At 44.3% G+C, this 17605-nt stretch overlaps 2 protein-coding genes across 3 annotated transcripts in view; both read left to right on the plus strand.

Annotated features, from left to right (window-relative positions):
• Positions 1–2404, plus strand: part of LOC141133718 (uncharacterized) — a 186363-nt gene extending 183959 nt beyond the window's left edge. Inside the window, exon 6 of one of the 2 annotated variants that reach the window (XR_012243114.1) lies at positions 956–1092. Coding sequence is in view for 1 of the 2 variants with exons in the window: in XM_073623240.1 (XP_073479341.1) it covers positions 956–1094 (139 nt within the window). In the remaining variant the exon portion in view is untranslated. Of the gene's footprint in view, positions 1–955 lie in introns of both variants that reach the window. The other variant, XM_073623240.1, reaches the window with a different exon arrangement.
• Positions 2405–11073: 8669 nt separating this feature from the next.
• LOC141134370 (uncharacterized) overlaps positions 11074–17605 on the plus strand; it is a 49068-nt gene continuing 42536 nt past the window's right edge. The window contains 3 exon segments of the mRNA XM_073623937.1: positions 11074–11369; positions 11371–12680; positions 15163–15263. Coding sequence (XP_073480038.1) covers positions 11091–11369; positions 11371–12680; positions 15163–15263 — 1690 coding nt within the window. The 5' untranslated portion in view covers positions 11074–11090.

The following is a 17605-nucleotide window of genomic DNA, read 5'->3' on the forward strand; positions in this document are numbered from 1 at the left end:
TTTCCTGACCTCTCTAAAGTAAGTTGGGTTCGATGAGCCCCCCCCCCACCCAAAGTGACTCCCGTCACACATACCAAGAAATTTTGAACAATTTCATGCTCCCAAATTTGTGGGAACAGTTTGGGGATGGCTCCTTCCTGTTCCAACATGACTGCCCACCAGTGCACAAAGCAAGGTCCATAAAGACATGGATGAGCGAGTTTGGGGTGAAGGAACTTGACTGGCCTGCAGAGAGTCCTGACCTCAACCCGATAGATCACCTTTGGGATGAATTCATGCGGAGACTGTGAGCCAGGCCTCCTCATCCAACATCAGTGCCCTGACCTCACAAATGCTCTTCTGAAAGAATGGTCAAACATTCCCATAGACACACTCCTAAACCTTGTGGACAGCCTTCCCAGAGGAGTTGAAGCTGTTATAGCTGCAAAGGGTGGGCCAACTCAATATTGAACCCTACGGACTAAGACTGGGATGCCATTAAAGTTCATGTGGGTGTAAAGGCAGGCGTCCCAATACTTTTGGTAATATGAGGGATCATCATCAGCATTCCAACGTTACAAAGAATGCAACAAGAAATCTAAGGGTGCAATCAGGGTGACTAGGATAGAACACAAAAGACACATAGCGGAGGAGAGTAAGAGAAATCCCAAGAAATTCATGTGGGTGTAAAGGCAGGCGTCCCATTACTTTTAGTAATATAGTGTATATATACTGTAGTACATGATTGTTCATCATGAGATTCATGTAGCTGCATTTACTAGTTTGTTTTTTATAGTGGACTTGGTTGCAGCTGCTGTCTGCCTCTTGTTAGTTTATATAGGCTGAGAGGTCTCTGCTATTCGCAGGCCGCAGTCATTCCAGCCCCATGAATCTGGTGGCTGCATGAAAACGGCCTAGTGTGAAGGAGGCCCAAATGTGAAATATTCTGATCTTCTCATTTTTCTTCTTTTTGCAGCTTGTGGGATAAAGGAGAACCCAACAACTCAGGAGGTCATGAAAACTGCACAGAGCTTAGGAAAAACATTTGGTTACTAAATGACAATCGTTGTGATGATGAGAGACGTTCCATATGTGAAGCTCTCTCGAGGTGCTGAGATACGCTCTCTGTATACTGTGACCTCTCTTCTCTGTATGATATCTGCTTCCATGCCACAGGAGTTCCATGACTGTACTAGGAGGTTAGGTTGTGGGAAACCATTTGCTTTTGCTCCATATTTTATTTCCATTGAATGAGACCATATACCATGAGGTATATATATATATATAAACCTTCACCATGCGATTGTCTCCTAGCCATCATGACCGAAATACATATGAAGTTGTTTTCTGAAGCTGTCAGCCATAGCCCCGTTTTTTTTTTTCAGCTGTTGATTCTCTTTTTTCATGAAAGGGATCAGAGCGGCTGATTAGCCGCTGGATCACTTTTAGCAGCAGCAGAAATGGTCATCCTGCCCATAACCACCGCTTACCGGTGTTTCTTGAGCTTACTGTTCTAACGACCTGCTGGTTCAACGCAGCTGGTCATAGAGTACACATGTGCAGAGTGAGAAGAATTATTTTTGTTTTGTTTTGATTCCTTATTTTACATAAATTATTCAGTACACATTATTCAGTACACATGTGCAGAGTGAGAAGAATTATTTTTGTTTTGTTTTGATTCCTTATTTTACATAAATTATTCATTTAACTTGGGTGGTGGAGATGGATTTGCTGATCCACATTACTTTAGATAAGATTTCTAAGTTCACTGCCATATGGTAACCGTGGACAACCTTCAAAAGCTCTCAACTATACATGAGACGCCACGTAATTTATCATAGGACTATTTAACCACTGACCCTGTGGGTTTACCTTTGTGTTACACTTCGGGTGCGACACGCCTTGCTGTATGATCTGCTAGACCATGGGTCTTCAAACTACGGCCCTCCAGTTGTTCAGGAACTTCAATTTCCATCATGCCTAGTCATGTCTGTGAATGTCAGTGTTTTACAATGCCTCATGGGACGTGTAGTTCTGCAACAGCTGGAGGGTCTTCGTTTGAGGATCCCTGTGCTAGACACTGGAGAGGGCAGCTGGTGATGTCCTCACCCCCTCTCCTTTATCTGACCATGTCCTCCTTCTCACCCCTCCCTCTGCCCCCCAACCTTCCCTTCATCCCCCCTTTTTTTTTTGTTCTCCCTCTCTCCCACCCTGCCTACTCAGCTCAATTGACCAGAGCCCATAATTCTGTATGGACTTCACCAGTTCTCGGAGGAGGCTATTATTAATTGTTAGCACTGGTTAATTTGGCCTCCCCCCTCCTTCTTTTTTTTTTTTTTTTTGTTGGCTGTTCACCTTCTGGACTTTCTCAGTCAGAGCGCCACTGTTATTACTTGCACTTATGACTTTGTAAAGTATATGTAACCTTTCTTCCCTCTGTATTATTGTGAAAACTCAATAAACTGTTTATGCAAAAAAAAAAAAAAAAAATTTGTTTAATTTGTTTTCGGAATTTGTTTTGTTTATTCAAATCAATTCAAAATTGCCTAATTCAGTCAACTTGAACACAAGTCGACCAAATTCAGAACGTTTGAAACGATTTGAATTGCATTCTAAACTGAATTTATTCTATTCGAAATTTGATTTTTGGAAGATTACTATTATTATTATACAGGATTTATATAGCGCCAACAGTTTACGCAGTGCTTTACAATATAAAAGGGAGACAATACAGTTATAATACAATAAGATACAGGAGGACTAAGAGGGCCTTGCTCAGAAGAGCTTACAATCTAATAGGGTGGGGCACGTGGTACAAAAGGTTGTAACTGTGGGGAATGAGCTGATGGAAGTGGTAGGAGATTAGTTAGAGACGTTATAGGCTTTCCTGAAGAGATGAGTTTTCAGGGATCGCCTGAAGGTAGCAAGAGTAGGGGATAGCCAGACAGGTGGAGGTAGCGAGTTCCAGAGGATGGGAGAGGCTCTGGAGAAATCCTGGAGATGAGCATGAGAGGAGGAGATGAGAGAGCTTGAGAGTAGGAGGTCTTGAGAAGAGCAGAGAGGACAATTTGGGTGATATTTGGAGACAAGATAGGTGATGTAGCTCAGGGCAGAGTTGTGAATGGCTTTGTACGTTGTGGTTAGTATTTTGAATTTAATTTGTTGGGTGATTGGGAACCAGTGTAAGGATTGGAGGAGAGGGTTGGCAGGCACTGAGCGGTTGGTAAGGTGGATAAGTCTGGCAGCAGCATTCATGATAGACTGAAGAGGGGATAGCCTATGGAGAGGTAGGCCAATGAGAAGGGAGTTGCAATAGTCAAGGCGAGAGATAACAAGGGAGTGAATGAGGAGCTTGGTAGTTTCATTTGTTAAAAAGGGGTGAATTTTAGAGATGTTACGGAGGTGAATTCTACAAACTTTTGACAACGATTGGATCTGAGGCTTAAATGACAAGTCAGAGTCTAGGATTACACCTAGTAACCTGGCGTGAGGGGAGAGACTGATGGTTGCATTGTTGATTTCGATGGAAAAGTCATGGAGAGGGGCACGGGCGGGGGGGATATTAATAGCTCAGTTTTAGAGAGATTTCGTTTAAGGAAGTGGTGCGACATCCATGCTGATATGTCAGTTAGTAATGTGAGAGGAGACTGAAGGAGTGAGATGAGGAGTAGACAGATAGATTTGGGTGTCATTGGCGTATAAGTGGTATTGGAAGCCGTGGGTGGTTATCAAGTGACCAAGGGAGGAGGTGTAGATAGAGAAGAGAAGGGGTCCAAGAACAGAGCCTTGGGGGACCCCCACAGAAAGGGTCAATGGAGAGGAGGAGACAGAGTTGTAGGTGACACTGAAGGAGCGCTGTGATAAATAGGCAGAGAACCAGGATAGAGCAGAATCTCGGAGGCCAAGGGAATGTAGTTTATTGAGAAGGAGCGGATGGTCAACAGTATCAAAGGCCGCAGAGAGGTCAAGTAGTAGGAGTATGGAGTACTGGCCGTTGGTTTTAGCAGTTAGTAAATCGTTAGTGAGTTTTAGTAAGGCAGTTTCTGTGGAGTGCTGTGAGCAAGAGCCAGACTGTAAAGGGTCACGAGGTAGGAGCTAAGACGGTTGTAGACTAAGCATTCTAGTAGTTTAGAAGTGAATGGGAGCAATGAGATGGGTCTTAAGTTGTTCAGGTTGGTAGGGTCCAGTGAGGGCTTTTTAAGTATGGGAGTGATCTGCGCATGTTTTAGAGGGGAGGGGGAGGTGCTACTAGAGAGGGAGAGATGGAAGATGTGAGTGAGGGAGCATAGGATAGAAGAAGAGGGTGACCGTAGTAGTTGTGAGGGAACAGGATCCAGGGGACAATTGGTTAAGTGGGCATCTGGGAAAAGTTTTGTAACCTCTTCAGTAGTAGCCAATTCAAAAGAGGAGAGTGTTGAATGTGCTGCTAGGCAAGGTATGTTGGGTGGGGAAGATGTTTGCACAGTGGAGGTGTCCTCACGAATTGCATCAATCTTGTCTTTGAAGTGAAGTGGCAATCTCTTGGGCAGTGAGTGAGTTAGTGGGACTGGATGACAAGGAATTAAAAAGAGAGACAAAGTAGGCTTGTTTGGCAGCATGAAGGCATGAATTGTATTTTAGAAGGGCAGATTTATATAGGGTGAAGTCTTGCAGGCATTTGGTTTTACGCCACAGTCGTTCAAGAGCACGGCAATGTCTCTTGAGATTTCTAGTGTTGTCAGTTTGCCAGGGTTGTAACGGTCGGGGCCTGATTCTGCGTGTGGTTAGAGGAGCAAGTGCATCCAGTGATGATGAGAGTGAACTGTTGTAGACAGAGGTGGCCAGGTCAGGACAGGACAGGGGAGAGATTATGTCATATAGGTGGTCAGTAGCAGAATAGAGAAGAGAAGTTTTAAAGTGGCAAAGGTTTCTACAAGTAATTGTTTACTGCTTGGAGGGATGGGTGGTTGGAGGCAAGGATACAGTGAAAGTAATGAGGTTGTGATTAGATAGAGGAAAGGGGGTGTTGGTGAGGTTGCCAGGGTTGCAGAGATGGGAGAATACAAGGTCAAGGGTATTACCATTGGAGTGAGTGGAAGTATGTGTCCATTGGGTTAGGTCAAAAAATGAGGTTAAGTCGAGAAGTTTAGCTGTAGTTGGGCTGTTAACATTGACATGAATGTTAAAGTCACCAAGAATAATGGTGTGTATTTCAGAGGAGAGAAAGTAGGGTAGCCAGGCAGCAAAGTCATCAAGAAAGTGCGATACTGGTCCTGGAGGCCTATAAATTGCTGCAATCCTCAGAGAAATGGGAGAAAACAGACGAATACAGTGCATCTCGAAAGATGAGAGGTATAGAGAGGGAGGGACAGGAAGGACTTGGAAGGTGCTTTGTGGGAATAGAAGGAAGCCAACTTCACCTCCTTTCTGTCTGTTGGGTCTGGGGGAGTGAGTCCGATGGAGACCACCATGGGAAAGAGCAGCAGGAGAAGCTGAGTCAAAATTTTGAAGCCAGGTTTCTGTTATGGCGAGTATGTTCAAGCCATGAGAGATGAAGAGGTCATGTACAGATGTTAGCTTGTTACAGATGGAGCGGGCGTTCCAAAGGGTGCACGAAATTGGTGGGCTGCTTTGAGGAAGCAGGGGGATAGAAATTAAACTGAGTGGATTGAGGTGGTTGCCAGAGGGGGAGGGGTATTGGATATGTGGCTTGCAGTTGGAAAATGGCGGACCAGGATTAGGAGAAATGTCACCTGAGACTAGGAGAAGGAGGAGGGCAAGAAAGGCAAGATGGGAGTGGGATGTGCATGAGCGCACGTGTCTAGTGGCCCTGGTGTTTATGTCAGCATGTGGGTGCAGCAAATGCAGGAGATGATGGGTGCCATAGTAGGGAGAGGGTAGGAGTGAGGGTGATATGTGCATGCTGCAGGGAAGAGAGGAGGGGTAGAGTAAAGATAATTTGAGGATAGAAGACACCAATGTGAGAAGGAAGAGAATAAGGTGCATGTTAGTGGATAGAGAGTGGGAAACTGACTTTATATAAAATATACAAAAAAAAAAAGGCAAAGGCTGGTTTGCGCGTCGTCTTGCAGAGTGGTGCAGAGTTCTTTTTGTATCTTCATCCAGCTTTAGTTATCCTGCTTTCGTTAAACTGTGTCTGTGAAACTGCGCATCACTCGTGACAGAGCCATGATGTCTGCGCCTTGCCCCTGTCTGCGCCACCCCATAGGCTGCTCTAAATTGATAGGGAGACTAAGCAGGCATGCTTTTCTCAGTTGGTCATTATTGGGTCTGATTTGAGACACCTGAATATGGGAGAGGAGATGGCCAATACCAGACCAGCTACAGACACAGGCTAGGGTCGTAAAGCTAATTACCTCTCTTGATCACTCAAGTCAAAATGGGGTTGAGAATCAATCACCAGTAATATTGCTATTGCAGTGGGGTTGGTTTAGAGCTAGCATTAAATATAGAAGTCTAAAGATATGGCAGCAGAAGACATTTACCAAAAATGTTAAAAGCAATGTCAGTTCAGTAGAGATGTACAGATGGATAGAAGATGTTTACCTGACATGATCAGAATTGATAACTGCGTTGGTAAAACAGCGCATCACTCGTGACAGAGCCACTCAGGACAGGGCCATGATGTCTGCGCCACCCCATAGTCTGCTCTAAATTTATAGGGAGTCTAAGCAGGCATGCTTTTCTCAGTTGGTCATTATTGGGTCTGTATGTATGGCAGTGTTTCTCAACTCCAGTCCTCAAGGCGCCCCAACAGGTCATGTTTTCAGGCTTATCATTGTTTTGCACAGGTGATTTGATCAGTTTCACTGCCTTAGTAATTACCACAGCTGTTTCATCTGAGGGAAATCCTGAAAACACTACCTGTTGGTGCGCCTTGGGGACTGGAGTTGAGAAACACTGATGTACGGTATGGCTATATGGTTCAACCCCACATTTCCTCACTTTTATGACCTGCCGGATGCATGCTTATGGGCTGTAGAGGGATTAAAACACATACATCAATTTTATGACCAAGGCCAATTTAAGTCTTTTCTAACACTACGAAAGGAACTCGGGATACCCAACGCATGGAATTTTAAATATCTCCAATTGAAACGTGCAGCCATGTCCCAATTAGGGCTTAGAGACGTTTTCTTCAAAAACTCCACCTTGGGAGGAACATTAATACAACCAGAACACACAGGTCTGACCTCCACTTACTATAAGGTATTGGGACAATGTAACCCCACTAGACTTCAGGCTCTGAAAAGCCAACGGGTAGCAAATATACCAGGTCTCACAGATGAAAATTGGGAAGAACTTCTTAATACATATTTTGTCACTACAATCTCTGCTAGGGACAGAATAATACAATTGCAAAATCTTTCATAGGATTTATTATACTCCGTATGAAGAAACTAACCACCCCCTTTGCCACAAACGTCATTAGAACACAGGTGACCTACTCCACATGCTCTGGAGTTGCGAAAAATACGACCATTTCGGTCACAAGTAACTCACTTTATTGCAACTAACTTTAATTCACCCAATATTTGCAGCCCAAAGTGGTGTATATTGGCGGTTCTCGAGGATGTGGAGTTGAGCTCATATCAGGAACAATTTCTGCGCTTCTTATTATACTATGCCAGGAAAACGATAACTTTGCAGTGGATATATTCTACATCAATCTCCCTTAACCAGTGGAAAACCTTAATTAACCAGGTATTACCACAATATGAAGCTAGGGGGTGTGCTGGTAAATTCATGAAGATATGGGGAGAATGGACTGAACTTACAGATACATGCGAATTCCCTGAATGATGGGCTGATCTTGGGGTGTGAAGACAATGCAATGTGTATGCTGGGCTATGAAGGGGACTACTACTATGGATACTCCTATTTGCCTGTGTTATATTTGAGGAATTAGACTTGAATAAGTTTAAGTTTATACTGTCGATTGCTATATGTGCAAGTCCTTACCCTGTTTCCCCGAAAATAAGACCTAGCGTGATTGTCAGTGATGACTGCAATATAAGCCCTACCCCCCAAATAAGCCCTACGCTGTTTCCCCAAAAATAAGCCCTACCCTGAAAATAAGACCTACAAGGACTTTAACTAGGGCTTATTTGGGGGTGGGGCTTATATTGCAGCCATCACCGACAATCACGCTAGGTCTTATTTTCAGGGAAACAGAGTAGTCAGATAAGGCTGTTTAGTTTGTAACTGTGAACTATTGTTATTCGTCCAAGAATTGCTGGGGAAAAAAACATTCCGTTATGAACATATGTAGAATATAAGTGTAAACTTTCTTGAAAGAAACACATCTGATACTGACTAATGCCCCGTACACACGGTCGGATTTTCCGACGGAAAATGTGTGATAGGACCTTGTTGTCGGAAATTCCGACCGTGTGTAGGCTCCATCACACATTTTCCATCGGATTTTCCGACACACAAAGTTTGAGAGCAGGCTATAAAATTTTCCGACAACAAAATCCGTTGTCGGAAATTCCAATCGTGTGTACACAAATCCGACGGACAAAGTGCCACGCATGCTCAGAATAAATAAAGAGATGAAAGCTATTGGCTACTGCCCCGTTTATAGTCCCAACGTACGTGTTTTACGTCACCGCGTTCAGAACGATCGGATTTTCCGCCTACTTTGTGTGACTGTGTGTATGCAAGACAAGTTTGAGCCAACATCCATCGGAAAAAATCCTAGGATTTTGTTGTCGGAATGTCCGAACAAAGTCCGATCGTGTGTACGGGGCATAATTGTTATATGTACATTGAATTGACTATGCACTACGTTGTTATTATATCCTGTATGTGATAAAGATTAATAAAAAACACTGTTTAAAAAAAAAAAAAGTGTCCGATCTGTCCGCCTCAATGTCGCAGTACTATAAATTAAAATATGTGGCGCTATTCCATCAATCAGTAACAATACAAAGTGTGATGAAGTAGGCAGAATATACACCACCTCATGTGGTAATATGCCAAGCAAAAGTGACTAATGGCCACGAATTGATGCCACCATACAAGAATTGATCAATAGAAGCGGATGCAATTCTGCGATAAGAAACATAAAATAAAAAATATAAAATATAATAAAAGCAATTAAATAGAAAGTGACACAGTGCTAAATGAGATAAACAATCACCCCTCAATAGGTGAAAAAATAATTGCGGACCTGAAAAAAAGGCTTCCCAAGTGAATACTCACAACCAAAATTCATATATGAAGTGGAAGTAATTAAATGCAAAGTGACTCAGTGCTTAATGAAATAAAACGATCACCCTTTGTATTGTTACTGATTGATGGAATAGCGCCACATATTTTAATTTATAGTTGTTTTCTGGGGAACTGAGTGAACCTATCTATGTGAGCGGCTCTCCATCGGGTATTTTACCGTCAGTCTTACTTATCCTTTACTCTTATTGTGGTTTTGCGCACTGGTTCTCTCATATCCATCAATGTCGCAGTACTGCTAAAAACTGCAGATCACCGTCATTACTAGTAAAAAAAAAAAAAATAATAATAAAAATGCCATAAAACTTCCCCTAGTTTGGGGATGGCGAAGCACTTCAGAAGCACTGCTGCTGTCAGACAGGCGTCTCTGACCTGACCTGACCGTCTGTGCACTGACAGTCTTGCCTTTTCCTCCATCATGCTGACTGGACCGCTTGCTGCTCTTCTCCCGTCCCTTTCCGCCACGTCCTCCGGCCACACGCTCCTCTGTCAGGCTCCGCCCCCTCCCGATCCTCACCGACTGTCTGGGGCCCTCTCCCAAGGCTCTGCTCGGCTCCCCGACCATCCTCGCCATCCCCTCTTGCATTCCTCTTTGCTCCACGGATGGACTATGCACTCTGCTGCTCTCCCTGGGCAGGGAACCGGCGCCATGTTGGCCTGTGGCCCCACCCCCCGAGTTCGGCCGGCGGTGTGTAGACCACCCATGGGCCGCCGTGTCTTGTCTCCTCTTCACTGGGGGGACCGACCGCACCTCCCTCTGGCTCCTAGTAATCTGAATGGGCCTCAATGTAGGCCCTGGCGAAAAACGCGCCGGAGGCCGCGACCTCCGCGCGCAGTAGGACACCTCACCCGCCGCCGATCCGCTCGGTTCCTCATCTCCTATGTCCCCAACTTGCTGCTGCAACCATTCGGGTCCTTTCTGTGCTGCCGCCCTCCTCAACTTTAACAAGATTGCTTCCACAGCGGCCATTATGGAGAAGCAGTAGGTGAAAAACTGCCTCCTCTGATCAATTCTTCCTCACACTGACCTCACTTGCTCCTCCCCCCCTTAAATATCACCAATCCCCTTTTCTTTCCAAGTAAACTTTCTTACCTCCCCTTTACCCATATTACCTTTCAGCCTAACTTTTTAACCCCTTCCGTTTCCATTAGACACACTGTCATGCCCGGCCCTACACTACCCCTCCTTTTAGTCAGTCTCATTCCGGGCCTCACTATCCTACAACTTGTGTCTATCTGCCCCATATTGGCACTATATCCACTGGAGTATTTGTATTTTACACAGCAAATATTCAATGCACTATGGAAACCTGGTGTACAGAACAACCCCAGAAATGTCATTTCCTGCCGCTGTGATTGGCTCACTGAATATCTCACATTTGCACACAAGTACAGTATTAGGCACCCCCTTTCTTTTTGGTGGATATCTTTCAAAGGGTTAAATATTTCCAAAAGGATGCAAACACAGCAACTGTCCTCAATAGAATACTGAAATTGCACCAGGTGGTTATAATGAGTGCAGAACCTCCCACTCAGGAATCAGTCTGGAAAGGACATGGTGGAACACACAGCTTTTTCTTCAGAACAAAAATAAAAGGAATCTGCAACAAAGTTTTTTTTTCAATGCTTGTAATCTTTATATACCATCCAGATAGCAGTATATTGTATAAATACAAAAATGTCTGTTATATTCCCAGGAGATGAACATTGTCCTACAGGAGATGTTTTTATTATCTGTGTCCCTTCATATAACTAATCCTATGAATACAGTACAAGTCACAGCCCAGCCTCAACCTGTGTAGAGGACGTGACCCTCCCAACTACATTCTTCTCCGGTGTCAGTGAATTTCATTTCATTTCCTCATCTACTGTCAGCGATGGCGTCTGCTGATCTGAGAGCTGAGTTGGAATGTTCCGTCTGTCTGAACATTTATACAGATCCTGTAATGCTGAGATGTGGTCACAACTTCTGCCGGGTCTGTATTGATCGTGTGCTGGATACACAGGAGGGGTCTGGAGGATATTCCTGTCCTGAATGTAGAGAGAAGTTTCCTGATCGGCCTGCACTGCACAGGAACATAACACTACGTAACATAGTGGAGAATTTCCTGTCTGCTCAGCCAGATCGGGAGGAGTCCGGGGTCTTCTGTACTTACTGTGTGGACTCTCCTGTACCTGCTGTGTGTGGACTCTCCTGTACCTGCTGTCAGATCCTGTCTGCACTGTGAGGTTTCTTTGTGTGATAAACACCTGAGAGTCCACAAAAAGTCCCCAGAACACGTCTTGTGTGACCCCACGTTGTCCCTGGAGAGCAGGAAATGCTCCATCCATAGGAAGATCCTGGAGTATTACTGCACCAAGGATGATATCTGCATCTGTATGTTTTGTGTGACTGGAGAACATAAAGGACATGAGATGGAGTCACTGGATGAGGCTTCTGAGAAGAAGAAGGAGACACTGAGGAAAGTTCTGCAGAAACTTCTGACAAAGAGAGAGGAGACGGAGGAAAGAGTCCAGAGTCTGCAGGAACACAGGAGGAAAGTAGAAGAAGAAGCAGCTGGTGACACCGAGAGAGTCACTGCCCTGTTTAGAGATCTCAGGAGACGTCTGGAAGACCTGGAGAAGAGAGTCCTGAGGGAAATCTCCGGGAGGGCAGAGCGGATCTCCATCTCCATCCGGGATCTGGAAATAAAGAAGGAGGAGCTGTCCAGGAAGATACGTCACATTGAGGAGCTGTGTAACATGACGGATCCACTGACTGTCTTACAGGAATCAGACACAGGTGACTTGTGTGATACTGAGGATGGAGATAATGAGGACAGAGAGAGACATGAGGAACTCCTCCATGATGGAGGGGGTCTGGATGTGGCGGGGGTCTTACACACAGGTTTATCTGATATAATAACAGAGGTAAATGTATACTTCTATATACAGGGAGCTGCAGACATATTACTGGATGTAAACACAGCTCAGAATAATCTACAGATATCAGATGACAGGAAAACTGTATCCTGGTCAGATAGAAAACAGAATCGTCCAGAAACACCAGAGAGATTTCAGAATTATCCTCAGGTGTTGAGCAGTCGGAGTTTCTCCTCAGGGAGACATTACTGGGAAGTGGATGTCGGGGGATCAGATATATGGAGAGTCGGGATGTGTTACCCCAGTATAGAGAGGAGAGGACAGCAGTCACTGATTGGATATAATCTGAAGTCCTGGGGTTTGGACAGGTCTGGTAATCAGTATTCGGTGACACATGACAGTAATAAGATCCCCTTACCCACCAATATCTCCAGTAACAGAGTCAGGATATATCTGGATTATGAGGCCGGGCGGATCTCGTTTTATGATCTGTGTGACCCGATCCGACACCTCCACACCTTCACCACCACCTTCACTGAGCCCCTCCATGTTTTGTTATGGGCACATAAAGGTTGTATAAAGATCTGTGGGGGGAAAAGGGAGATGTGAGAGCTCCGCCCAGAGACTGATGACATCATAGTAAGGGAGGGTCAGATCGGTTAAATATTCATCCAATGGGGCAGATGGTGGGGACTACAGTCAGTGTCTCTTTTATTGTAGTTTGGGGTACAGTACAAATCAGGGTGCAGGGTTACAGAAATAGGAGGCCGTGCTACAAAATCATGCTGATCTGCAATGTAATAGAGGAAATAAATGAGTAGAATAGAAAAAGTCAGTTTATACTGTAGGTGTGAGATGTTTTTTGGTTTGTTGATGTACAAAGTAACATTATTGTGTGACCGGGTGTACCCCTCTCAGGAGGACTGAACCCCCAGAAATGTGGAGGAGGGGAGATAAAGTTTAGGGTTAGAGTGAGAAAAGAGAACAAAACGGAAACGTCTGTCATCTATCTCCTCTATACAGGGTCGGGGGTCTGAGCTCTGCAGTGCTCTATGTCGCCCCCTGGAAATTTACACCAGAACATGTTTTTATTAATGTCTCGTCTTAATAAAATCAGAGTTCTTGAACTCTGTGATGTCATTAAATCCCAATAGAACTTTCAGCTTAACCCCTTGGTGTCAGCGCCTCCCAGCCCTTTAAGGGGTTTAGGGTGCCAGAAGGTGGGGCGGGGCTTATGATCATGTGACCGCTGTGATTGGCTGTCACGGGGGTCACATGATTTGAAAGCTCCTGATCACAAGCAGCGATTGGGAGCTTTCTGTTTGCCACCAGAAATGTGCCGGCACTGGGCGCTCACTCTCGGCACAGCTGTTTTTTGCCATATTGCACCCAAATATGCAGCCGCTCAGTACCAAGGCTCACCCTCTGAGAGGCGGCATATTTGCATACTGTCGGCACCAACAGGTTAAATCTGATAAATACATTCCAAGGGCTTCAAACCAAAAACTGTGCAAAGTTGTTTTTTTTTTTTTTTTAGAAAGCAGCCACAGCCTAAGTAGAAAAGCCTTCGCCCTGCCAAAATGCTTCAAAGAAGAACCCTTGCTCTCTGTGTGGAAGCAGCTGTCTCTCTGCAGAGGTCCAACATGCCCATTGCTGAGTCACAACTAGTCACAGCCAATTAACAGGGAGTATGAGCTTTACAAATTGGAGAGATCTAGATTTGACTCAACAGAGGGTGTGTCAGATCTCTGCAGGGAGACCACTGCTTCCACACGTGGCAAGGGTTCCTGGCAGGGGGCTGGTGTTTCTACTCAAGTTTGATTTAATTTTGAAATAATTTTATGTACATTTTTATGAATAATTGGGGCGCTCTAATACAGGAGGTTTGTTACTGGCCAGATCACCAGGTGAAAACAGAGGGAAAAAAGCCTAAGAAAACGAATGCAGCCGACACATCTAATGATTGGTAAACTGCAATATTTGCCATTTCTGGTTTTTGGGTTTATTTATTGGTAGAGTAATTCTAGAAGAAGGTTGGTGTCATATTGGGATAGGACATACATTAATGTTTTGGTCACATACTACACTATATTACCAAAAGTATTGGGACGCCTGCCTGTACACGCACATGAACTTTAATGGCATCCCAGTCTTAGTCCTTAGGGTTCAATATTGAGTTGGCCCACCCTTTGCAGCTATAACAGCTTCAACTCTTCTGGGAAAGCTGTCCACAAGGTTTAGGAGTGTGTCTATGGGAATGTTTGACCATTCTTCCAGAAGCGCATTTGTGAGGTCAGGCACTGATGTGGAAGAGAAGTCTCCGCTCTAATTCATCCCAAAGCTGTTCTATCGGGTTGAGGTCAGGTCTCTGTGCAGGCCAGTCAAGTTCCTCCAACCCAAACTCGCTCACCCATGTCTTTATGGACCTTGCTTTGTGCACTGGTGCGCAGTTATGTTGGAACAGGAAGGGGCCATCCCCAAACTTTTCCCACAAAGTTGGGAGCAAGAAATTGTCCAAAATGTCTTGGTATGCTGACGCCTTAAGAGTTCCCTTCCCTGGATCTAAGGGGCCAAGCCCAGCCCCTGAAAAAACAACCCCCACATCATACTCCCCCCTTCACCAAATGATTTGGAGGGGTGGCCCAATACTTTTAGCAATATAATGTGGATGAGTGAGTTTTGAGTGGAGGAACTTCACTGGCTTGCGCAGAGTCCTGATCTCAACCCAATAGAAAACCTTTGCGATCAACTAGAGTGAGCCAGGCCTTCTTATCCAACATCAGTGCCCTGACCTCACAAATGGGTTTCTGGAAGAATGGTCACACATTCCTATAGACACCCTTCTAAACCTTGTGGACAGCCTTCCCAGAAGAGTTGAAGCTGTTATAGCTGCAAAGGGTGGGCCAACTCAATATTGAACCCTACGGACTAAGACTGGGGTGCCATTAAAGTTCATGTGTGTGTAAACCCCAGGTGACGTCTAAGCAGACGAAACGCATTGGGTCTGTAAGGAAAATGGTTTCCCTTATGCTCATATGATTGTAATGTTAGAGTGTTGCCATAAGTTGGACTCTTATTATGTTTTAGCTTGAAACGCATATGCAAGGCTTATTTGCAGAAAACATGTATTTCCTGTAACAGAATGTTCCAGCCAGCCTCAGCTAGCAGGAAGCCGCTTGTGGTCATAAGTGAGACTCATCTCGGAACATTGTCAAGAGACATTGCGTACCTCACACCTCGGCTTTATATTCTGATAAGTTTAGTTAAAGTTAAGAGTATATTTAGATAAGGGACTTTTTAGTATATCTCTGGGCAGAATATTTATGCAAATATATATGTCATAAAACATTTAACCTGTGATATTTGTACTCTTGTGATTGGTTAGACTAGGGGGCTGTATCTTAGTCTGCCCCTACTGATGTATAATGTTGTTACCCCATATAACATGTGAACTTCCTGTAATACAGCGTATTCTTGATTAATCCATCCTTGTGTATGGTTTCTTGATTACCCGATCGATCGAGGAAATCTCCTGGTGTCCAACAGAGTCCAGCTCGAGCAAAGGAGGGGCGCACCTGACCATTAACCCTTTCAGAGTGGTACCAGAAGTGGGGTGGGATTCTGAGACTTCCGTCCAGGTAAGGGAAATATTTCACTTTATTTTGTGAACCCTTGCTTTGATACGGACTCAGGATTTTACAGTATTGGTCAGGTAGCTTGCTAAATGAGATAAGATAGAGATTATAGTCCCCGCTAGGTTGTCCAGGACTTGATAATTGGATAATACTTCCAATTATGAATATTGGACCGGACAGTCAGGAGATACACAGTTTTTAATGGCCCAGGGCATTCTAAATATTTGAGAGCAGGACGCTGCTCAGAGTGTAAGACAGGTCTATTGTTTGTATATAAATATTATTGTACTTATCTTGTTGCAGCTGTACCAGGGGGATATTGGCACAGAATTGGAAAGGGACCTCTTTTTAGAGAAGACCCACCCCATATCCAAACTCTGAGGTTCAATATCCACAATTACTTTCCTTTCCAAGAGGGTTTTACTGTCAGAGGTGTGAGGACCTCTATTGAATTTCTGACTGGTGAAAGATTTGTTGTCTGTCCTAATTCTTTGACAAAGTGTTCTCCTTTTGATGTATATAATTAAATATGGGAAATCAAGCGGACAAAATGGGGTCTAGTGGTAAGTTAGATCAACCTACACCAATTGATTTTGTGTCGGGAAATTATGGAAAAAATTGTACTGACCCTTTCTGGTCAAATATTTTGTCCAGAGCACACGCATTACAGATATCAGGATTGACCGTTCACGGTCCCTGCAGCCAAGAGGATTGGGAGGAGGTGACCAAATTATGTGGGCAACACAAACAGTACAATTATCCACCATTTCCCTATAATAAAAAAATCATGATTGATTGTTATAAAGTGTGGTCCAAAGCTTTGAAGGAGTATAAAAAGAAATTCCCACAAATGATATATAAAAATCCCAGCAGTAGACCACCACCCACTGCGCCAATACCAATACCACAAGTGCCCCCATCCACAAATCCCTTTGATTTGCCACCCCCCTTGGTCCCATATCCAGCCCCACCACCTTATGTCATGGCAAAGGTAGAAATTAAAGACAGGGAAGAACATAAAGACGACAGTAAGACAGAACCTAAAAAGAAATTGTATCCCTAAGATGAATTGACAATGGGAGCCTTAATAGCTATAGCAGAAGAAAAAGGGGAAGAGTGGATGGACGAACAACAAATGGACAGAGAAGCAGTCAACAAAATAAATACTATAGTGGAAGAGTTAAGTAAAGAATTAAAAGATCATCTAATAGATGAGAGGAAGCGGTCCATGAGCATAAAACCAAAAGTTAATAGGGAAAGGAGTATTAAGGAACTAAGTCAGGAAATGCAACAGGCAAGCAGAGATCTGTCGAGACACGGACAGATGATCACGAGATCATCCAAAAAGAAGATAGAAGCACTGTTAGATGAAATAGACGAGACCCCCCCAATAACCCCCCGCCCTCCTCTCCGAAAGGAGAGGGACACACAGCACAGGTCTCAGCCCGGCTCTTACCCAGTCAATCACAACACAGGGTGCCAGGGGCACAAAACTAATGGGACGATGAGGATTATGCAGCTGAAAAAGAAAGGGAGAAACAAGAATCAAATAAGAAGACTGACGTTGTAGAGGCACAGGTAGTTGAGAAAGAGAGACCCCCACAGCCTGAGGAGGATGCTCCTCCGCAGTCTAAGACACAAGAGACACACAAGCCTGCGTTTGCCCTCCCATTAATTACTATGGGCACCACCCAAGTCCAAATTCCCCTACCCTTGGCCACTATTAAAGAACTTAAGGACACATGTCCTAAACCAAAGAAAGACCCAAAACAAGCGGCCATGTTCCTTAAAAGATATTGTGAAGGTGCTAGAATGTCACAAGAAGACCTTCACATTATAATTAATGCAGTAGACCCCGACAGCACAGCAGAAATTGATGTTAACCAATGGGCAAC

Source organism: Aquarana catesbeiana, linkage group LG03, assembly GCF_042186555.1.
Source record: "Aquarana catesbeiana isolate 2022-GZ linkage group LG03, ASM4218655v1, whole genome shotgun sequence".
NCBI classification, from domain to species: Eukaryota; Metazoa; Chordata; class Amphibia; order Anura; family Ranidae; genus Aquarana; species Aquarana catesbeiana.